This window comes from Varroa destructor, unplaced genomic scaffold (assembly GCF_002443255.2).
Source record: "Varroa destructor unplaced genomic scaffold, Vdes_3.0 BEIS01000003.1, whole genome shotgun sequence".
Classification (NCBI taxonomy): domain Eukaryota; kingdom Metazoa; phylum Arthropoda; class Arachnida; order Mesostigmata; family Varroidae; genus Varroa; species Varroa destructor.
Window position 1 is genome coordinate 27,982,638 of NW_019211456.1, and position 24,291 is coordinate 28,006,928.

The 24,291-nt window shown below is 38.6% G+C and overlaps 1 protein-coding gene and 1 long non-coding RNA gene across 9 annotated transcripts; one reads left to right on the top strand and one right to left on the bottom strand.

Annotated features, from left to right (window-relative positions):
- Positions 1-1,107: 1,107 nt before the first annotated feature.
- Naprt (nicotinate phosphoribosyltransferase) lies at positions 1,108-23,853 on the bottom strand. 7 transcript variants are annotated; one of them, XR_015324858.1, is made up of 4 exons: positions 21,942-21,997; positions 17,390-18,745; positions 15,800-16,155; positions 1,108-4,238 (listed from the first exon to the last, which is right to left on the bottom strand). XR_015324858.1 is itself a non-coding variant. In XM_086985051.1 (4 exons), exons 2-4 carry the CDS (start codon positions 21,957-21,959, stop codon positions 15,874-15,876), a joined length of 1,656 nt encoding a protein of 551 aa, XP_086841177.1. In that variant the 5' UTR covers positions 21,960-22,029; positions 22,973-23,852; the 3' UTR covers positions 14,413-15,873. The 7 variants fall into 7 exon arrangements, 5 of the variants coding, with proteins under 5 accessions (XP_086841177.1, XP_086841176.1, XP_022651736.1 ...); XR_015324857.1 differs by lacking the exon at positions 1,108-4,238 and adding an exon at positions 14,413-15,395; XM_086985051.1 differs by lacking the exon at positions 1,108-4,238 and adding an exon at positions 22,973-23,852 and having other exon boundaries at positions 14,413-16,155; positions 21,942-22,029.
- On the top strand, positions 4,049-8,065 carry LOC147756765 (uncharacterized). Of its 2 annotated transcripts, XR_015324869.1 has the most exons (4): positions 4,049-4,177; positions 4,546-4,606; positions 4,809-4,991; positions 5,122-8,065. It is a non-coding gene; the product is annotated as an uncharacterized LOC147756765 (long non-coding RNA). The 2 variants fall into 2 exon arrangements; XR_015324868.1 differs by having other exon boundaries at positions 4,809-8,065.
- Positions 23,854-24,291: the final 438 nt, after the last annotated feature.

The following is a 24,291-nucleotide window of genomic DNA, read 5'->3' on the forward strand; positions in this document are numbered from 1 at the left end:
GTACTATTCGGACATTTCTCTTATTGCATTATACTAGCACAACCATACGTAACTATATACTACCGCAAATGAATTCGCTGTACACAATATCCTGCTGAGAACATTTGTTTCCCGCTGGGGTGTTCTGAACAGGGTCGAAAATTTCAGCATTTATTTCCGATTTTTATTCAGTAGGACGCCCAAAACTTAATATATAACAAAAAATGCCAGCTACTTACGTATATGCTTAATGCTAACTATAAGCGTATACATTTTCTCGGCTTTATAAAAAAATATTTGAAACGAGGTTAGGTCGACTATACTTACATAAAATTTGTCATCTTTAATAGACCTAAAAGCAAGACCGCTACCAGTATACTCGTACTTCTGCAAGCTCGTTTATTGCATAAAGCCTAATGTGTAAACTCTAATAATGTTCTTTTCTAAATACCTGTATGGACGAAACAGGTGAGAGGTTCTTGTCCTACACCTATATCTAATTGCCTAGATATTATTCGCCGGAGGTCCTCTATGAAGGCCAGGACACAACACGTATGTTATATCTCGCGATACTTCGAGGAATACTGCCACTCTTACAAATTGTTGAGTCTGCTACGATACAATTTTCCTCACAGATCTTTTACATACGGTCGTATTATTTCTATTACATACCGTATTCAAAAATAAGGCTGAGCTGCGTAACAAGTATAGTCTGGGAAGTTGACCTCCTCCATGGTATTAAGGGTCCTCGATCGAACTGGACCTATCTATAATGATTTGGAATCCTAAAAAGCCAACTTTCAATTCGAAGGTCTTTCAATTCGAGACGTTTCTGAAATAACTTAATGGAAGCTATATTGAAATGATGTTGATGTACGTTTCGCTTATAATAATCTGTCGATTGATTTTCAGGTTATGTAGTACCGAAGTACAAACAAAACTCGGTAAAATATTCCATTTCGAGGAACGGGGTTTGAAATTTATAGATCTGTCTTCAGATCTTCAGTCTGAGTAAGGTAATCGGGCCATTAAGATTGTGGGATGAAATTCCGAATAGAGATAAGATGCTCCTATTTTCCCTTCAATAAAGAATACACGACCTAAGATAGCAATGAATGATAGCTGTGATGATGTGATAAACGATAGCAATACCATTTTTTTATTTTTATAGTACACAGGTATTTAATACAAGCGTATCAATAAAATCAAGCGAATCATTGGAGTAGTTGTTGTTGTAGCTATCGCAGTTTAAATTATATAGTTACACTATGACATTACGACACTGTTACAGAAAAAGAAAAATGATATTAAAACGCTTCCGTAATGTGTTACACAGTTGAATCAGCTTTTCAGTGCGCTACTTTGCGGAAACAGTCCTATTATCCAAGGCTTTTTTCGCCTTACCCTGTATACTGAGCCATTGCCTTGTCGATATTAGGCGTAGACGTCGCGCTAAGCTGGAAAAGGACATGGCCTTTGTGGGAAATAGCAAATACGATTTTATGCAGTATATATGTCCACGTAGAGGGCGAACGAACGGGTTAATAAGGGGTCAGCATGCTTTGTTCAATGTAATCTTCTTATAGACTGCAACCCAAGGTGGTTGGTGTTGATTCGTCCACTATTACAACATTCATCAAAGGGCAGTAGAATCAAGACTTTGACCTTATGTTTGTTATAGTCGTTTGAGTGACAAGCAATAACCATTCCAATAATGATAACGCTTGTATATATAAGAAGAACACGTTTATAACCCTTGAGTAGACAGGACTACACAGATATAGAGAAATATCTCACTGGGGAAAAAGAGGACCTGCTATCTAAAGCAGGTGTGCTGCTAAAATGTTTAGCCAGATGGAGACGTTACCCGTGCGTGTACGTTAATACATGCCGAGAAATAAAAAAAATTAGAAAAAGTACAGATATAATAACAAGTTGTTTCTAGTGAATATGGTTGTATAAGCAATACCGTTAACAATATATATTTGGATCTAAATAATCAGTGAAAATCTCAACCAAGTAAAGTTTATATACGTATGTATCGTGGTTTTGATAGCAGTTACTGTTTTTGATAGGCCGCAAATCAAAATGTAAGTTGAACCGAGCTAATGTTATTCGTTATTAAGTAAACCGCTCATCAAATCAACCAGGCAATTATGTTTATCTGGACTGTTTTAGACTCGTCCAGAAATCGAGATTCTAAAAGAAGACATGTTAAGATCGACAGGAATGATAGAATGAAACCATGTCTAGCAAATCATTTGGAAATACTCTTAATAGAGAAATCGTTATTAAGATTGAACCGAACGTAGATGTAACTGACAGAGTGTGGAAAGCGGCGACCATCGATGTCAAACAAATCGATCAATCTCTACTCGGCTAGGCAACATGGATATCCTGATTTTTTATCTACGATTCCCGACAAAAGCTGCTGCCTTTTGTTTTTGAAAGACTTATTTACTTAATATTAATTTGTCATTACAGACATTTTAACATAGTTTTGACATTGAAATAATAGTTGCAACTGTAATGGGAAAGCTAAACGATTGCTCTGGTTACATAACGGATTATTTAGATAGGCAGAGAAATATGTCACCCCGCAAACGGCTAGATCCTACCAAAACGATCTAATCATACAATCCTTTCGGTATATGACCGAATCTTACCGAAGTCCGAACTGAAATGGCTACACCGTACTATTCCGTCTGGTAATTGTGTCACCAAAATTTGTCTCCAGCGAAATAGGTGCTAAGTAATGTAGGCCGTACATAGTCTAGTAGTATGCTATAATTGAATAAGAACTATCGCTTACTTGGTTTAGAACAAGGTAAGTTGTAAGATGTCCCAAGACTAACCAATGTATTCTACGAAACTAAAACCGAGAAGTAAGTAAGACATAATATAATTCATAAATAGAAAATCACTGAAGCTCTCATTTTTACATCTTGTTAAATAAACTTATGAGGACGGCTGCATCTCACAACTGGCTTCAAATCCTTGATTTTGTTAATTGCAGGTATAAAATATAGACGGTGCCGTGGCCAGCGCATCTTTTGTTTGTACTGTCAACGTGGCACCCTGGAAACATTTTGCCAAATCAAGGCTTTTCACGGCTTAAGTAGTGCGGCGGCGTTGGAATAATCTCAATTATGATAGTAACAATAATGATAAACTCTAATATGATTTCTTTGAAATCATTGGCGTTTAGGCGGAACCCGATTCTTCCACAATCAGCTGACTAATATAATTACTCTTGTCTGATCTTTTCCAGCTTTCCGAAATTGACTATTTGTGTAGCAGAACAGAAACTGTGAAGAGCAATTTCGTTTCACCCTCCCGGCTTCACTGACTCTTTCTTATATGGACAGACGGTCGGAAAAACAACGGCACGTCGATCAGGCACAGCGCACTTATTATAAAAAAAGTAACAACGGAAAGGATGGGAATAGCTTCGTTGTACGAGCATGTGTTCTTATTTCCGCTCAATTCATGCCTTTAGCTTCTTGTTTAACTCTTCGTTTTACATTCAAGTGGAATAGCGGAATGTTAGCGACTGAAGGTGCGTTCTGCACTTTTTTTTTGCGTTTCAAACAAATGGCTAACAAATATACAGTCTAGCAGAAATACTTTTATTATTATCAGCATTGTTATTGTGACTATTATTGTTATTATTACCGTTTGTTTACATTTCATTGTCATTGCACAGTTCGGTGTAACGAAATCGAGTTACGTTTAGCACTCAGACCCGGCAATAGATAAAACGCTTGGGCTTTTTCACTTTTGGGCTTATTCATTCCCAGAAGCAACGCAAGTTCTATTGACCATATCGCTCATTGCATGTTTCTTTAATAGACTTTTCCAGATGGCTACTAACGAATGCTCTCTGTGGTAGCGATAGCAGGGACGGTAGTGTTGATCCACACACTCGAAGCAGCAGCTGTCTTCGTCCTTGCTTCTAACTTGCTCATTCATTTTACAGTATTTATCTCCCATGGTCGACCCCAATAGCCCTGTTAGCTTCGTGGACAGGTAGTGCTGCGATTGGCTGCGACTTTCGAAGCAACGAGGAGTGCCTGTTGCTTATGCATGTATCCGTCCTCCTTCCTTTCAGTCGTCCTAGATAGGCCGACAAACGAATGGAGTTACAATCCGGAGCTCAGTCTACGATATCCCGAGGTCCCGAAATTCAAGAACCGAGGTGCTCATCTCATGTGTGCGCCGCTTTTTAATTCTAGGCTCATTAAAGGCCGGCACGTTTCCTGCATAGTAGTTGAATGTTTTGAGTGCTAGCTTTTGTATATGTAGCAAGCAAGTGGGCATGCCTGTTGCTAAAGTGGGTATACTGCCCGGAGCAAACAGTATAGACAATAACGAAAATAGGATCATGAATTAGACTTCCATAAAATATTTTATGCATATGGGCTAGTATTAGAACGGAGACCATGCTGTTATTCAATTCTAAATTTAAAGAATCAGATCACCGTGAATTTGAAGGAACCAAAAGCTGAGCTGAAGAATACATACAAAGCTAATTAACGATTTAGTTGTGCGTGTTCTCTTTCACAGAACACTTTCTCATCCTTAACCATGAGGAGCAACCACTGAATGTAGATAACATGTTCGCAAGGTGAACTTCACATTTTGACCGTGCTTGACACGGAATATTCCTTTTTTCTAGTAGATTTTTTTATCTTCTCAATAATAACTATCATGTTGGCGGTCTCGAAATTCAATATGTCTCTATGTTGAATATATGTCTACGATTATATATGATTTTGAAGCAGTACACCACAAAATTCCCTTGATTAAATGATTATTTTCCGCTATAGTCGATATACTAGGCAACCGAGGGACTTCAGCCAGCACTCGCTTCGTTCGTTAGACTAATCGGCGGAAGGAAAAACACTGCTTTTAGAAAATACTCAAGCCGGAAAGCTACAAGCAGCGGATTACGCCCCCATAACGGACACCTACTACCCCAGAAAGAAATCAGATCAAATCCAACGCTTTAGGTACATCATGTGCATAGACAGGTACAAACTTGCAGTAATGAATAGATAGACGCAGTTATCGTTACAAGCACTAAAATAACGTAAGCTAAGTAGATACCATTGCCGTGATACAGCCTTTATTCTTTTCTAGGAGCACAGGTGTCGCCAAAGTTAGAAGCTTGGCACATGAGGAAAAATCCGGGCAATAAGAAATGCAATGACTTCTCCTCGAACTCGATTCTTCTAGGTGGGTCACATCGAGTTTTCTTGTTCACACAGCTATTTGGGAAAGAAGCAGCTACGTCAAGGAGCATAAAATAATGTTTCCTTTCAAAAGGAATAACAAACAGGATATCGGTTTAATGTTAGTATTATACTGCTCTATACCATCAATGAATGGTATTACATGGCGGACAGGTGTGTAAACCCAGTACCCGAGCTCTATCGAATGGACTGAAAGGAAATAGTCTGGGGTGTACGTAAACGTATTAGCCCATATCTCCGTAATGAAAAAAAGAAAAGTTAAAAGAATCAATTGTGGAGAGGATTAAATTAGCCAACGTGGTCGCTATCGTAAGACACCGATGAAATTTTCTGCCACAGAAAGTTAGATATCGTTGGCTCAGATCTCGTGATACAAAATATTTTTTTTAAAATAAAATGTGTTTCTTGACTGGATTCAATTTGAACGGGTGAATAGAAACAAGTAATTAAAGAAGTAACACTCATGTTATTATACTTATTTGAGCTTAATGTCAATCGTCTTTATGCGTAAACGTAATTTTATTCTTTGAGCTGGTACATAGCTTAACACGGTGAACTGTCTCTAGCTCTTTTCGTATAGTATGAAAAACAGTTGTATTCATTGTTCAATGCAGGATAGCACGCACTGTTGTCTCCAGAGCACAACGAGTTTTGATGCAAAGATTAAAGAAACGTCAAACGCTCAACTTCAAGTATAACGGATCGTGAAGCCATTGGATGCCGTGACGGATACGAAAGTTCATCAAGGCTTCCTGTTCGAGTTGTTTCCTCTTCTAACACCCTTTCGATGTTAACACTTTAATTGGTCTCAATGGTCCTGACATGGACACGGGTAACAAATGAACCTCGAGTCGATCCTGTCGTTGTTTTGTTCGGTCGTGTTTTCAAGTGCGCGCACTCTTCCGCAATAATATGCGTAACCTAAAAATACCAGCACCCTATCTCTGCTCTGAATATGCGCACATGATTGCAACATAGCTAGAAAATGGGCACGAATGCATTCATCGAAGGTGGAACCTGGCACGAAAGTTGAAACGATTGGATATAGCTTTTCTCTAGTGAAGGTATTTTTTTAATTTTAAAATCCACCAGTGCACTGTGAGCTAAAGCTGTATGTTTATACTGTGAGTTCGAACATGGAAAAACAATTATACGAAAAAAACACTCACATATCTTTAAAAAAATAATTGAAAATTACAGCGAGTCTGTAATGCGTATTACATAGCAGATATCGACGCAATGCTTTCCTGTAGACTTACCTATGGTTCAGGACCAAAGCGGCAATAACATATTTTAATCGCATTTCAAATATCCTAAATGCAATGTTCGTACCGAATATCAAAACCAATTTTTTAGTGATACTCATCCTCACTGTTTTCGATAGAAATTCCCTTTAATGCTACTTAAAGCCATTCCAATATTACGATCTACTTGCAGTACCCTGAACTATTAAATCAAGAGCAAAAATAAATCGGATCGACGTGTATCATCACGAATCTGGATTGTATTTAAGCCCTAAAAAGCGGATTATCACGAGCCATCTAGGGAAACAGAGTCGTACGTATTGCCTACGAAAGAATTAGAACATGAAGACGAGATATGCTGATAGCGGGCGAAGTTTGGCTTCATCGTGAAGCTGCCATAAGCAAGCTTATACGGGCTCAGTCGGAAAAGTCTGTCTTCGAAGACCATGGTATACTCTGCGCTCTCGGGTGGGTAATCGAGGTTATCACACTACCAGCACGACCAATGAACGTGAGCCTGCTTCACATGGAAGAGAGCATTAGCAGCCTTCATGAGCACTACGCAACAGTAGTGGCGTCCTCCTTTATCGCCTGACACTGACGAAGTTACCTTTATCAAAAAGTTGTACACGAAACCAAAACGTACGATTCCTGTGATACCTGTTTCCCCATACTGCGCATATCAGTCAAATCGTGTCCTATTCTATAACTAAAGAAAACTTGACGTCTATGGCGACCTTTCTTTCTTTGGAATTCTCTGAAATCTTGGTATTTTTCTGTGGGTTGCCGCGCAGCGATCGCGGTAACGAATGCGACGCAGTAGCGACAGTTCTTTACTCCGTCACTTAGTAGTATTCATAAAAATATAGAAAAAGACGAATGTTCTGGCTCGTCCTGATTTGATGTATTGTTTGCGTATTAAAAAAAAATTGCGGTTAACACACTCACGTGCGAAGCCATGCAATACATAGACAAACGCAACATCTTTGTGCGGTAATATTGCGAACTGCAATGATTATAGGAGAGAAAAGCGTCATCTTTATAATCTATCTTAGGCAGCTACGTAAGGAAAGGACGCAAAACTTCTTGAAGATTACAATGTGCCCTTGCGTTTATCTCTAGCCATTGATGAACTCACTGGTTTGCCCATGGTTAGATCTAGAGTAGGCATGTTCCTCTAAATAGGTCATACAAAACAATAAAGTGATATGGCCTTCATATTCTCATCTAATAGATGTCGTTCTCCTTGCTAGTCATTATAGAAGAGTATCACGGATCCCAGTCCGGTGACGTATTAAAGAATATTCGTTGAATGTGAATATACTTCTTGATGTGATGTTACTCCTGGCCATTTGTTCTTGTTGTGGTTGCTACATCCTTACGCCGAATACACTTATCCATCTCTATGACATCAGTGCAAGACTTTGCTAAAAAGCTCATCGATAGTGACTTTCTAAAGCCTAGGAAATCATCCGTGTGTCCAACTGAAGCTTTCAAGAAAAATTAGGTCGTGGTTACGATCGTTACAGCTTGCACATCCTGCTTACTTGGAACTGTGCTTGTGTTTAATGTCGCTCACAGGTATAGGCACCTAGTTTCGAAAAAAAAGCATTCCGTTGTTTGTCCTGAATGTCATTTCTATTCTTATGAGTGTATGGCTTTCGAAAGCGGACCCATGAAACACACGACTCAGGCATACGCATATTTTGTCGATACACGAGTTCAGCAAAGTGAATTTGCTATAAAAAAAAAAAGCATAAAAATCTTTCAACCTTACTGAATATGTCTGACTAATAGGCCTAAAGAGCGTTCATATTCTAAAATACTCAAAACATAAAATATTCTGGAGGAAACACTTCGACTGAATTAACGTGGATTAATTGAAATATATCATTAGTAGATAAGATATTATATTGTAGCTATATGACGTCTATTTTTCGTATACGCGGTCCAAAAAATTGATTTTTTCTATATTGTGCCTTTTGAAACGGCCCTGGCAAACCTGAATTAATGTACGCTTCCACTTGCAGGGCATAGTTAAATAGGCTTGGGCAAATTTTTGAAATAACTTTCGAACTCTAGCTGTTACTCATGGCCAACAAATTGATTAATGTGGTGTTTAAACTGTGGAAGTGGATCCGGAATACGTTAAAAATAATTGAAAACTGTTTAAGATGTCGTTCATTTGAGCAAACGTCACCTCGTATCAATAACCTTAAATTCAGTGCATTCGGTACGACATGTTGTGCAATATATCTTCAGAACTTTTAGGTACATCTCAGTGATCACCTTCTACCTTTGACATTCGCAGATGGGCATAAATCGCAGCATCAAATGTTTCTCCCTTTGACCCTATTGTGTTTCCGCAGGTCCGTTTCCGGTGGCACAAACAATGCGAAAAAGGTCTTTTGTACCTTCAAGGTCTCCTACCATTGTGAAAACTTGACGAAGCAACAAAAGGCGCATAAAAAATGTGAAAACATTTTAAAATTTATTGACTATGCAACATATAATGCTAGCCTAATGTAAACCATTTTCCCATAGTTTTTTTTTTCTACAGTTGATATTTCGACTAATTTAAGCCTCTTTTTACTGTTATACTCAGATTGTAAGTAAGGCATAAATAACTGAGACCCTTTTTTCATACAGCAAAAAAAAAAACGCAGATATCGAAAATGGTAGCGACCCAACTGGTCTCGCTATTATTATTATCGGTATATAATTATTATCTTGTAATTCTCGTAAACCTCATCATCCGCCAGATATAATGAATAACCAAATAAGCAATTAGCCTGTATATAACGCATATGGAACTTTTTTTCTATTGCTAGAGTACTGTTAAGCTAGTTAGCAGCAGCAAGCTGCACACGCCGCGGGAAATTATCATGTGCAGAACTTTTTTGTATACGACCATACACAGTGGATCTTTGCCGTTTTAGGATTCTTCTTTGTGCTCTATGGCATCCAGAGCTTCAAAAAAAAGCATGTGAGGCATATTACTCGACTGGATGATCCATTAATCTTAGGAGATTAAACTAATGTAGCGGATAGGTTTTTAAATAAAAGGTGAAAGGTCCCTTGTTCTCGTTTCAGCTTCCACGCTTTGACATGTTTTTTCTGTCGGAGTATTTATATCCCATATTATGTCTGCGTGCAGCGGCCCGACGAACAAGTATGAGAATCAATTAGTAGAATAACGATGATTCTACATAATACCACAATAAGAAGCTACTAAATAACGTATTCAATTTCTTAAGTTAGCGTATAATTCATCAACAATTCGTACTTCCGGTTAATGAACTGGAATTTGTGGAGCAGATTTTTGTAAATTTATCACGAAATGAAACCATCTAACTTTCATTGTGTCTTAAGCCCTTATTCGCGAAGTCCTGAAGTTACGAGCAGACAACAGATAGTATGCGTAGCAAGCCCTGATTTGTTTTTACATAAATATAGGAAGGCTTCAAAATACACAATTGCGTTAATTAACGTTGTAAGGCTTCAGGTAACGTAAGGCAAATATGAATAAGGTACCGGGCCGCTCTGTTCTAGTGCAGCCCGTGTTTGCTTACTGAAAAGAGATATGTAACTTGAAGTTTTTACATTTTCAGATATTGAGAGTATTAACATGTTAGGCCTTATTGCCTACGAATACTGGAAAACCGTGGTGTCATTAGTACGTCTTAAAGTGTTAAGGTTATGAGTATTTGCTTGACCGCATTCAGCTCATCAGTTAATGAACTTTCTAGAATATCTTAACAGGACGCTGTACCGTTTACGTGGATCTAGTGTGATTTACAGAACTATGTTGGTTATTATTGGCCATGTATACACGCGTGATATAAGGCAAACATTCAACAAATGTAATCTTACTCATTTTCACATTGTTGAAGTTACGGTCCCATATGGTCTATATCAGATATAGCACACATGCCTCCTAAAAACCTAGGAAATGCGGTACGATCGTGTTTCGCTAAAATGTCAACTGCTAGACGTATCCTTGAACAAGTAATCGAAAATCAGCTCATCTTTAGTTGTACCCTTTAATTACTATTATTAAAAACTAGCACTATTTAATATGCATTTTCAAAAGCCACGACGATGTATGGCATAGATATTTAATAAGGTTTGAGAGTAACAAGTTTCTAAATTAATTCACTTGTTTTATTTTACTTCCGATGTACAGATTGCTCGACAATCTAATTAAAAGTTATAGAATGTTAGATGTTAGTGGAACACTCAGAAAGTTTCTTCGACACGTCTTTCAGTGTAGTATTGCGCATCCTATATTAATAAAATTCAGCAGCATCCTCGAAGTGTTCAGTTATACTAAGTGTTGGCGCATAACGCTAAAATTAAATTCACGTATAGCGTCAAAAACTGTCACATTTATAAGCCTTCATTGAAGACTCATTTGAGGTTGTTTCTGAAGTGCTGCCATAGGAAATAAATTTGATCTTTTGGTGAACAGACCTATTTAAAAGCCATATTCGAGACGTCATGGCGTATAGTAACAGCTAATTAATAAATGAATGTTTCTAATTACACGGCGTAATATCCTCACTCAGACATTTCGTAATGGTACCTTGATGATTGCCGCGCCCGTTGGATGCGTGCTGTAAGTATTGTCCCAGTTAGTCCCAGCGTACTGAGCCTAAATTTTGCTACCAACGACTATTCATAGAGAAACTTGTGAAGACTGCATACTGACTTCACGTTAGTCATTTACTAGCAACATCGTATGAAGTTTAATCCTGATAGAAACATTGCAGTCGAACAAATGTCCTTGGTTTACTATTCTATAAGACTGAATGGCGCAATCCTCAAAATGTAGTACGCACTTACCTGTTCAACCTGTACGCACTTACATAAATGGTGGGCCTTTGGACAAGTCAAACAAAAATCAAGTCTCGTAGATTATGTAGTTGCTAGTTGTATTCTCAAGTGGGTTCAATTATAAAAGTTTCCCTTGAGGTGGATTGGCATTAATTATCAGTAAGGCGAGTCACCTACAATATCATTAGGAGAGTGCTGATCTAGCAAAACATCAGGCTCTTATTTTAGCTTTGCAATTTACTTTTTCGTAAGAATCACAGTTAAAACGCCAAGTGAAGTGAGAAATCAAACAATTAAATTGTTAATTTCGCACTCTGTATGATAGCATTATCATTTTTAGGAATTTATGCATGTTTACGCCGTGTACCTTACGTAATTGGAATATAGTAACTTGTAAATATATGAGGATTTCCATGAAACTTAAAAAAGCTTGAATCTGGGTCAACCTATGGCCAAATACTAGTCCTATGACACTTTTATGAAGGTTTTCAGTATGTCTGTCGCTCTCTTTTCTACAATAGATAGATATGCATCGTGTTATAACTAAATCACGCTTGTACAAATCGACACACTAAACTGTGCATTATTGTCAGACAGAACTTGTTTTGCTGGAACGAGAAAGTTGCCCTCAAATTACACTGTCAAATTATTAACGATATTTGAAACTATTCATCAGTTACCAGCAATGAAAGGAGGACGAGGAATATGGAGCCGACCGCCTGCGCTAAGTCTTTTGTTTCTACCGCTTAGCGAATGCAATTAGGTATTAACGAATAAGTTATGAAGCTGCCGCCTTATAAAATGGTCTTCTACTCTGGTATTTCAATATTTCGGATTCAGTGCTTTTTTCAAAAACACGTTCAGTGTTTCCGATCCTATACTTGGTAAAGTCTGAGCACACAGCCCGTCTCAACCTTACGTGTCGTAATATAATTCCCAAGTCGTTTAAAAATTTAACGGTCGTTGGATACATGAAAGTCAGCAGAACATTATAAAATAGGTTCTCGAGGATGGCTCTTCTTGGGTGTCATGTCTTTAATATTTATAACGAGCAAAAATTTTAGATTTAGTTTTCCATAGAAAATTTGCTGTGTAGAATAATAGACTAAACTTGATTTGTATGCGATTAGCAATGGTTCCTGTAGAAGATTTTGAGCAAGAGGCCAGGAACAGCCTTACCCGTTAAAACAGCCTCGATGAGCCCTTTACAACAAAAGCACTTTGTGGAACATCGCTTAAGTTAACTAGTTATGCAGTCAGCTATTGAAATGTGATTTTCAGTTAAGTTTTAGTGAAGTAAGATTAGTAAGTTGTTTATACTAGTTACAGTATAAATAAGTATTTGTATTTCTCTAGTAATTGTCAATAGTGTACAACACGGGACATTACATCGCCGTCAGGTTCATGCGTTATCGATAAACGAAAAAACCTAGAAAAACATCTGATTTTGGATTTGTCACAGAGCTGTGTAAGCCCTGCGTACAATTCATGTCGCATTAGACCGTAGGAAAAATAACTAGAAAGTTCTAGTCTTTCAAAAGATGGAAAACTAAGACCTTTAAGATACTCGAGAGGTAGAAAGAACCTCATCAAATACCACGACCAGAGCATAATAAAGCCCACAGAGCCGTCCCCTGGAACGTTAAAAAATGCCTACCTTTTTCGTGACAAACCTAAGGTAAAGTAACAATTGCATAGGGATTTGCGTTCTCAGAAGGATGCAAAACCAGGCTTGCAATGGGAGAAAACGGCGGTATACAACTGAGAAAATGCTTGTAGTTGTGAAAATGGCAAGGGAACAACAGGTGAAGTAGTATCCGTCCGAACTGATAATCTAGCGCCTTTCCTACTAATAGATTTACTTCGTCCAATTTCCAGACTTATATCTTTCCCTACAGTCAGCCTAGTTCTGTTCCGCCCTTTACATATACTAGTATTAATTGGAAACGGGTGAAAGCGTTTATCATGAAATATCCAGCTTTGCCTGAACTAGGGTGAGAAAAATTATCTAATTTGGACATTTCTTATACAGAACTAACAATGTCCTTTTTAGATTACTGTACCATAGCAGTAAAAAAGTAATCGGACGCGAATACTAAATGGACATCCCGAAGCAAACATATTTCTACAGGGTTGAGCATGGATTTCCTTTTAGAAATTTCCTCTTAAATTCACCTTCGTCGAAATTTCTTTATAGTTTTATTTGGACCTGTATTTAGCATCGATATATATGAATCTTGGATGGTGAAATTTTAGTCACCTTCGGCTTGTCGAGATTACAGAGAGCGAACTACGCAAATAAAATACCCCGTAATACAAATATTGCCAAGCAACTAAAAACAACTAGTCTATGTCTGGGTATTTTTTTCGAAATATATATATGCTGTTACATTATAGCAGAATTTGAAGGCGTATTACTAGAACACACGATGGTACTCTGAAATTGGTTCAGTCTGTTTGCTATCAAAATATTCATGGACAGAATACGCTTGCAGAAGTGCGAAGGCAAATCAAGCGAAAAAAAAGTTACTTTAAAGAAAAATATTTGCTAACACGATCTCGGTGTCGTATGATGAATTAGTCACAACGCTGTGATGCACACTTCATTCATATATTGAAGCAATTATTTTTAGATTAACACATCAAACTTCCTTTGTACTCTAAAAATTTTTGCAGTATTTGTGATGTATATGACCGATTTACGCTAAGGCGCATTTGGGCTCCGACCAATGTCCGAAAACAGCACGAACCAGGCCTTATGGCCAGTGCCATAATTGGGTAATTTTTAAGAAATCTGCCGGCCATGGCGAACGGTAGGGAGCAGAGGTTTCAAAAACTCAAAATAACGAGTTTTTTTTTATAATAAGTTTTATAATAAGTAAGGAAACGTTAGATATTATAACAGATTTCTATGGCTGAAAATCTTAACAATTTATAACGCACAACCAGTATGCTAGCTATCAATCAAAATATAGAATCAGAATATTGTGTTTGCAATGCTTACGTGTTATGGCACTTTAACGTTCAGCACGATAATATGACTAGCTGCTAAACTTCCGCATTATTTAAAAATTATGTGACATGGAAGAGACACAACCTTGATGTGGGTCATAACAGATGCATTTTTTTTTATTTGTCTCTATACCATTCACTTTTTACTAAACAGTATGTACTCAAACCTAAACACTTTCGATAAAAATAAATGTAAATACCAGCATAGATACATTATTTCATCTTCACAATAAATAAATTACACTTTGATTAAGAATGATCCCATCAACGATGTCTCTTCTTATCCAACAAGATATTTTTGATAAATTAGATATAATCTATGTAGTCTCGTCCGTCCAAGCGCATAAACGCTTGACAGACGAAACGGGGTATTTACTATACTACGCAAACGGCTTGTTTTGTTCATATTCCTTATTAAAATACGTCGCACCTTACTGATGCGGGCTACCCCAAAACGAAGACAAATGCAATAATTCTGTGAATGTAACACATTCGTTTAAAGCTATAATACCATACAATATAGTTCGACGTAGGCTTTCGAAATATTTTGTTTTTTCGTTCATTTATATGCACAGAGGTCAACGTTAAGAAATAATTCGCTAACGTCGTTCTACCCACAAAAATATTGGAAAAAAAAACGATAACAAGCGCGATGCTAGGCATTTATACGGTGTTTTCTTTCTACAATCCACTTAAATTTGTTGTGTCGTTCCTATGTCATCTCAAATACTTGCGTGCTCGTATGTACTCTCTTATGGACATGCTCTCAAGCTCAGGGATGCTCCTTATTTTCTATGGATTAGTTATTGCTTACAATCGATCAAGCCGCCTGCCCTAAATTTCCTTTTAATGTTTCGTTTAAAACGAATGTGGCAGTGATTTCGAGGGAATGATGGATGTGGAAAGTAAGGCTAGGTCCATATTGAGGGTAGACTTCCAAACATGTTAGCACTGCAGTCGTTTCCTCTTCAAAGCCCGCAGTGAATGTACAGGATGGTTAATGCCGGCTAGTTAATAATATAAGATCACGAAAGAGACGGTTTTTTCTGTAGTCATCATTTTGTTCAATCTAAAAACGAGGATGTAGTAATGGTTATACAGAGAGTTTAAGGCGATCTTCAGCGATTGCGTACCCAATGCAGTCTATGTCCTAAGCAGTGCAAAACAAAGCATAGCTAATATCCTACGTCCTAGATAACGTTTAGTTTGGCCACACGCCATCCTTTCTTCGATCTTACACGCCATCACAATACTTCATTCGGCAGTCGACCCTAACTAAGAGCTGAATGCCTATTTAGTCTATTTAGCTATCATCGTAGTTACTAGAAGCCATTAGAATATTCCCAAAAATATTAATGCTCAACAAGCAGCTCTAGTTGAAATGTAAATGTACCTTGGCAAAAGGAAAACATCTACCTAATATATGAGAGACTATAATTCTGTATTGATGCGTCAGTGAGTCGCTTCAAATACCTGACAATTTTTTGTGTGTCAACTAATTTTGGTTACGGTGTCCGCCGTCATCCACGACCTTGCCCTTCGTCAAATTACGATAGCTCGCCAATAGGCGCGTTCTTCAACCAGAGTTCATGCATAAACGTATAGAGCTTCTCCGTAACAGACACTTTATAAGGTGTGGGATTAAGTGTGCGCTTGATGTCAGCGCGTAGCGAATGCATCTGCGACATCACCCGTTGGCGAACGATTTCCAGCTCCGGTAGGGGACTCTGTTCTGCACCGTCGGACCAATACAATTGATAGAGTGATTCTACCTTGTGAGGGCATACGAATGCCCGTTTTGTCGAGATGAATGGGTGACGGCACAATACCTGCGTGGCAATAATAGTTCAAGTGAGTTTCTTACAAATTCATGCTGACTAAAAGAAAAAATCACAAAAATATAAGTGAAAATCGATTGTTCGCTTTCCATATGGAGCTTTAGCCGTTTATCACGTACATCCTGATTCATTGCTGTCTCAATTACGTGCTTCTGATCGCATCATTTGGTAAACTGGATGATCCTAGATGGCCTGAAAGAGCTGCACGAAAACGCTACATATATGCGCTATGAAACACGAGTGATTCCGAGATGCTTGGTAGTGAAATCTGAACAGAATATTCATAGAGTTATCTTTGTTTAAAATAACAGAAACTACAATTTACGCAGTACTCTGAGAACAGTATAAACAACTGCGACGATATTAAGATTATGCTGGAACGAGCTGCTACAGTTATTTGCATTTTGTTACCCATTTAAATCGACGTAGCTTCGGCTTCCTCAAATGAGCAGACTAATGTATGCAGCCTTCAATCATTAGTATTTTAAACCTCCCGGGCTCTCGGAATTAAACGAGGAACTACCCGTAACAAATATTGATCCGCTTGACAACCCTTGTAAATATAGTGGACCACTCAACGATTTGACTGGCGGACATGGAAAGGAGTTCTATAGTAGTTTGTATTAACTTTCTATCACAAACTGTTCCGATGTACTGTTAATTAAACCACAATGTCGAAATCTTTTTAAAGAGTCTATTATAAGAAAGAAAATGTCTTTGGCCAAAATTACAATTTACAAGATCTGTAAAAGTTCTGAAAAGTTAAAAAAAAAACGCTTTGTACCGTTTTAAGGCTAAGTTGACTATACTATAAATAGAGGGTATCAAAATGCTGACCAAGCAAAAAACGTAACAATTAGCATTGATAACATCAAAATAACAGAATAAATCACGCTATCTCTTCCCATGGCAACAGATGCCGTGTGATATGCATGCATTGGCACTCAGGACACTGATTCGAATATGCAAAATTGTAAACAAGCAACTTCTTTTGTACCGAATTTAAACAAAGGCTAGATCGTAAAAGGGTTCATTCATTCGGCTAACGTGCATGCCTCAGTTACATAAGAGGCGACTCGCATAATTCTGTAACTGAGAGAAAATTCATTTACGATGTCGTTATTTACTTTTTTTAATGTAACCTGGACGTTGGGTCAACCTCGGTCAGTTAACCGAACTTTTAATTAAAACATGCATACATAGTGCTAGCAGGATCTAAACTTACCTTCTCTCCGGGCATTGGTGCATCTTCATCGATCAGTTGCAGTAGATCTAAAAGAGGGTGTCCGTCCCGACCATAGAGTCTGAAAGCTTTTTTTCGACCTGGTATGGTAACCTTTTGCAGGTCGTTGCTCAACTTGATGCACGGCTGCGCATCTATTTCAACCAACTTATACACACAGCCAAGCGCCGGCTGCTTCTGACACGTCACTAGATGCGTTCCGATCCCGAAACAGTTGATGTTATGACCTTGTTCGTTAAGTGAGATAATCGTTTCTTCGTTTATATCATTACTTGCAACAATTGTCAGATCGACGAAGTACGGCCGATCATACCGCTCTGAGATCTTCTGAAATATCATGTGTGCTTCACGGGATAAATAGGCCAAATCACCGGAGTCGAGCCGAATGCCGACTGCTCGATAACCCATTTCATCTAATGCCAAGGCAACTGAACAGAAGTTGATCAACCCAGATCGAACGACATCATAGGTGTCGACAAGACCCAAAAAGCTTTTAGGAAATGCTAGTGCGTACGAAATGAACGCATAAAGTTCGGCATCGTTCGACTGCGATAACTGAAAAATTTGTGATTCGCACAGTTCTTTTCGCCAATTCAAACTCAACTCAAGTAGGTTTTTCTGTTCGCCAGTAATGGCATGCGGCAGTGTAGGATTTTCAATTTCATCTTCGAGATTGAAGCTCATAACAAATGCGTGGGCATGAGTACCTCGAACGGGTATTTTGAAAAGCTTCCCTGCCATCACATTTGAAGTACCATCAAAGCCGCCAACATAGGCGTACTTTGAAGCAGACAAACCACCGTTCGGGCCTTGGGCTCGCCGTAGACCGAACTCGAGTAGTCGCGTCTTTGAACCAGCTGCAAGACGAAACCTTGCAGCGTTTGTAGCTACAAGTGATGCATAGTTGACCAGATTTAGGAGGGTAGTCTCAAGAAGCTGTACCAGCGCTAACGGTCCCTCAATTCTTAGAAGAGGTATCCGAGGAAAAACGACGCTGCCTTCCTGCACGGAATACAACTTCACGTCCTTTGCTGTCAACTGAGCAAGATAATCGAAGAACTCATTTTTCACTGTGGGCATCTCTTTTCGAAGATAGTCCAGATCGGAAACGGAGTAGCGGAACTTTTTAAGAAACTCCACACAATCTGCTAATCCTGCAAAGACAGTGAATTCGCCCTGAAATGGATTACTGCGGAAAAACAGTTCAAATACAGCCGGTTTGCTGTGTTTTCCTGAGCACCAGTAAGCATACGCCATTGATAGCTGGTACATATCTGTGAGGAGCGGTTGAGCCACTCCATCTAATCCCGACATCGTATAGTCGTAGTCACACAAACTCTGAAAAACCGTACAATTCACGCATGAGGTTACTATCAAGCGTTTATATTCGATAATACAAACTGTTTCCTATATATATATATATATATATTTATATATATATATATATAACATAAAAGCGATTTCTACTAATAAATAAAGAACAGCTTGTCGGTATCGTATACACTAACTACGCATAACATGCCAACGAGCGGTACAATCTAGAGACTGCGGATGTGACCTACGGTGCTAAAATCTTTACGCAGAATACGTGGACAGAGCACGTACTAGCCAGTGGCGTTGCTTGTACTATTGTTGCTTGTTATTTTTTTCAGGTGATGATCTAATAATAGTACGGTTAGTGAAACTGACCATACGAGCCTTTACCATTCTGAATAAGCATCTGAACCGCAATTTGCTTGATTACTCTCAATCTGAAGAGTCAGCCTAATTAAGATGTTTGCATTCACTTACATTTGACAACACTTTGATTCGCGCCAATCCGCGGTACTTTAATGTACCAACAAAATACCAATTCTTAACAAATGGTTCATTTCTTCACTGTTTAAAGCAGAGTCCATACAGAAACAGCAAAATAATGGCCAAATCAAGACACATATCACTTTGCATTGCATTTGCGCCGGTTTTGTACGAATCGGTCTTTACTTGCTCGCTAAGGCTTTCATGGGAACATACCAGCCTTGACCCATAGAAATGTGTTCATGTGCAGAACTTGAATAAATGATTACATCTGTTAAGCCTTTGTTAAGCATTTGCTTCACCGGATTCTTGGCCTAACTTACGTACAACAAAAGAAATTATTTCCAACGCAAATAATTTCTCACTAAAAACTTAGTTACTTTTGCGGTCAACAATACTAAATGCCACGTCGAAAAACTTACTGATTCACAGGCACGGCAACAGTAAGGCAGAGGTCCTGTTTTATAAAAGTAAAAATGATAACAAAGCAAATATTAGCAGACTCGAAACAGGATCGACACAATAACAGCCGTTTCCAAATACGAACTAACTGCTCGTCCTTGGCGCATTATCAGCCCCTTATCGTTGGGTCGTTTCCACTCGTCACGGGGCCATCACTATACAAGAGGCCTCGGGGTAAGCGTTACTCCTAGCTGGTGGCCGTTAGGCCCGCCGGGCGCGTTAGGCACCTTTGTAAACCTTTTATACCTATTCGAAGTGTTGTTGTAAATGCTTAGTTATCAGTACCCCGTATTTTTGAGAGGAACGTATCGGTACGAGATTTATGACTTTCTGAGATCTTCTACTCTTATGAAGAAAATACCAGGATATTAGATGCAATTGATCAGTTACAATAACATTTTTTTTACATTTTTTTACATAGTTTTTAACATCACTGCTGAAAGATACCTGCTTATGAAAATTCTACCACCAAATTACCAAGGAGAATAAGTTTCATCTAGACGCAGAAAATGTACACTGATTATTGGCTTAAGGCTGTATTTTGCCGTACGTCATCTTCTGTGTGGGAAAAGTCTGCAAGCATGACTTGTCAAAATGGGAATTTATACAAATAATACAAGTTAAAATAAGATCTCGCAAATGTGGAAGTCACATGCAACACATTTATACTAAGTAATATGGACATGGTAAGAAGTGTAGGTATAAGCGTGCTGCCGCGTTATGCATTATCAGCATTGTTCTACCATCCATTCCAGTGGGTTTACGCTAAAAAAGGATAGAAAAACAAACCACACGTCACGACATTCCATTAAAGATAGGAACAAACTGCAGACTTTTATTACAGAATTTCAGGGCCATTTATAAATGATCTTTTGATGAGTACTTTTGTCCGCGTCTGACAACGTTCATAATTCGGTAACTCAAATCCAACGCAGTCAATTGATAGACAATTCTTGCTTTCTTGTACGTTATTTTGGGTTAACATAAATACGAACAGGTACATTTATAAAGTTATAACGAAGATCATTAAAAATAAATAATTAACTCACCATGACTTACCTTAACCCCAAATTTTTCTATTTCTTACTGCCATCATTTTCAGAGAGAAATAGTATTTAACCGTATCTAATCGACGGCTAGTGCAGTACCTGAGAAAGCCAACCGCTGTTGTTTCAAGCCATGCCAATAATACGTGGCAGGTGAATTTATATATTCTTAGTAATATAATATAATAACCTATTAATAATTAGCTTGAAGAGGTCTCCCTTTCAGGATCGAGTTCAGGCCATTGCCCAATGTATCGTTGTGAGTATGCTCGAAATCGCTGATCCATTTTTGATAAAATGTGACTTGTCACTCAGAGTTTGTTAATGAATAACGTTACCGACTAAAACGCCTATTATTTAACTAGAAAATGGTAATTATATTGGATGCTATTTGGATGTTCATATGTACCATAAGTTTATTCTATAACATAAAGATTGACAGTTGGTGAGGAACAATTAATTCTCGTGGAAAAGTGAGATTGACAAATTGTACCAGCGTCAGCCATGTAGGAAAGCTTAATGTTAGCTGTAACTAATTATAAAGAATCGCCGTACAATAAAGATATAATGTATGATAATTTAATTAATAATAAAAATGTATGACAGTTTATTCTAAAAAATTCCTAATTCCATGTCCTTGACTCCGCCGCCTACTCCACCCGGTATGACTTGATATAACAGAAGCACAATATCGATAGCTGTCACTATGATATTTACATATATCTATTACATAACTTTTCATATAATTTCATTTCGAATACATATTATGCAATATATGAAAAAAATATGAGGTTGTTTGCCACCATACATCACACACAGGCTCATATTGTATTAGTCTCAGCACATCGAGCCACCCGGGTCAGGCTGTTTAAAGTCCAGAAATTTAATTGCTGATAGATCCCAATCAAACCAATGCGGTTATCTAACTAGCTAGCCCTTCAAGGTCCACTTATTTCATTAAACTATGCACAATGCCAATGTAAAGTACAGTGCGAATGTAACTCTAACTTAATGATTACACGTGATGGAGTTCCCTATTCGCAGTGTACAAGCAACTTCAGCCGATAAGTTCTACTCTTACTATTAATACTGTTACAATTGTGATCACGTGGTTAGCGAATGAACAGTTAACAAGCGAACTGGAACGCAAGCCAGCTATGGTCTAAGTTCTTAACTATGGAATAATTTACAAGTTAGATAGTGTCGCTTAAATTGGGAACAATAAAAACCTTTTGCCGCTCTGCCATCGTTATCGAGACTGACGTACGCCACGTTTCTACGCCGACTGGAGAAATGAGCACAGTTGAAGTAACGATTCTATACAAGATGATGGGACACGCAAATGAGAGCACTTCATGATACTAACAGCAGAAAATCACTCTATGCTAACAAATTAGAGCTTTAACATTTATCGGCAGCAATGATATCTAACATAGGAGGCGCTTCACTGGTGACATCGGCAACGATAACTATAAATTATTGGTACAACGAACAAACGAACGCTGATACTACTCCGCTGAACCAGAGACGTAACGAAGAATGAAGTGATCGAACGCAATCGTACAATCGTGTGACATGATGACACAGCAGACACATTACGATCAGATTTTTATGGTACAGTTCATCACTACGTGAAACAGGCAGCCAATCGGTAAGTCACTCAGCCAGCCATTACACGTCTACGGATAAGTGCTAAGACAACAATCACAGTCACTACAAAGGCGCAACAAGCGAAATAGAATATTAACAAAAGATAGTTGTCGTATTGTGCAGCCGAGGCCCAGAATACAGTGAATCTTTAATGTTCGCCTTATGTACTGGAAGCATCATATGCTGTAAGACTGAAGCTCATTAGGTTACGCTATGGTGTCAAGGAAGTTCCACTGTCGTTTCTAAAAGTCCCAAGTTCGACCCTTTAACGTGAGGAGAACTCACGCATTCACAACAACTGGAAGGAAATAACTGCCGTTTTGCGCGGCGATTGACGGCGTCTCTGGAGACAAAACGGGTTGTTAGCTCGGTGCTCAATTCTATGCAGCACTTACATAAGCGTTTGAGCACCGCGCACACAGTCGGCTCGCGAGGATAGTCATTGTTAGTCACAAAACGTCATTTGGCGAAACTCAAGGAAACAACGAAGTTACGAAACACAACATTGAACACTTCACACCTCGATACCGTCTAATACTGACATGAAGACAGGACACCAAGAGTAAGAAACATCGAGTCCTAATTGCTGAACATTTATACAAACATGTACATTTATACAGCGATCTATGAACACAATCGACAGTTAAGTCATAGAGCATTTGCTATGATTGGCGTCCCTGTTCCGCTTGACTTTCGCAGTTCACAATAGCCATTCTAACATGGCAATTAGTAACCATTAAGTGATCGTCGGCGCCGACCACCGTAAAGTTGAGCCCGAGCTAAGCTGAATGCCAGTTCAACAACAATTATGGCAGTCTCAAATGTCACGCAGAGTCGTATCTCGAAGACGAAGCAACAACGGGTGGCGCCAGATCTAGGCAAAGCTAATACAGCGCGAATACAGTATCAATCGGAGAAAGCTACACAGCAGCTACGAGCGTGTTTCGGAATGGTAAACACAGTGGCAGGGTTCGGTACAGCTACTCGATCGCGATGTGTTGCTAGTGCGGAGCAGACGACGCTCAGAGCGCCAGTGAGACACAAACAACTGGTTCTTGGCCAAAAGCATGTATGGCGATATTTTCGATTATTTTTAACGGATAGCATGGATAATGCGACTAAGCTAGCACTGAAAAAGCGCTTGAATTTACGTAGCTCGTAGGTAGTATATGCACAACATAATAATCTACTCTGTAATGTTGGGCACGTTTGTTTAAACATCAGAACTTTGTTGAAATCAAAGCAACATGTTGAGGTACGATGAGTTGCGTTTGTTGTTCGCGCATGGTGTCCATTCAGAGCAGGCCACTGCCTTAGGCCTACTAGTTATTTTTACGTGGGTTTACTATGTATATAGAGCTGACAACGATAGAAAATAATGATGTAGAGGATACAATGGGATGATTCAGTGTATTCATACGGGACCTTCACGGTTTTGAGCTGGGTACCAGCAAACGGCGTGAGCATGCGCAAAACAGCATGCACGTAGGCAGGAGGTACGCCAATATTTGTCACAGAAAGCAGAGACCCAGACAGATTTATCCACAGACAATAGGGGAGAATATGTTTAAAAAAAATGAGATTCTTTGTGTTGTTGAAGTGTCGAGCTGTGAGTTCGATATTGCCGTTAAGCATATGCACTGAAGTTGGGCGCGAGTAGTTTGCCTCGATGTATAGGTAAAAATAAAAGCAAAGGTCACCTTAATTAAAGCAAGTAGACACTTCACTTAAAAATGAGAATTACTTAATTGCCATTTGCTGATACTGGACACTAAGGTTAAAAATATATCTATAATGGAATAGTCTCAAAAATGTCTCCAAAGAATGTGGCTATTTTTAGCGGCTGAGCCACATCTGACGAGAAAACTGTACATAGAAACACTCATCTTGTACAGTTAGAACATGAAAACCATACTGAACATTCAGACT

What these genes read in the sequence shown, in the direction of transcription:
- Naprt (XM_086985050.1), bottom strand. An exon ending in CGATGGCAGAGCGGCAAAAG is followed by an intron (nt 18,746 to 21,941) that starts GTTTTTATTGTT and finishes ACGGTTTTTCAG; the next exon opens with AGTTTGTGTGACTACGACTA. An exon ending in CACCAATGCCCGGAGAGAAG is followed by an intron (nt 16,156 to 17,389) that starts GTAAGTTTAGAT and finishes ATTGCCACGCAG; the next exon opens with GTATTGTGCCGTCACCCATT.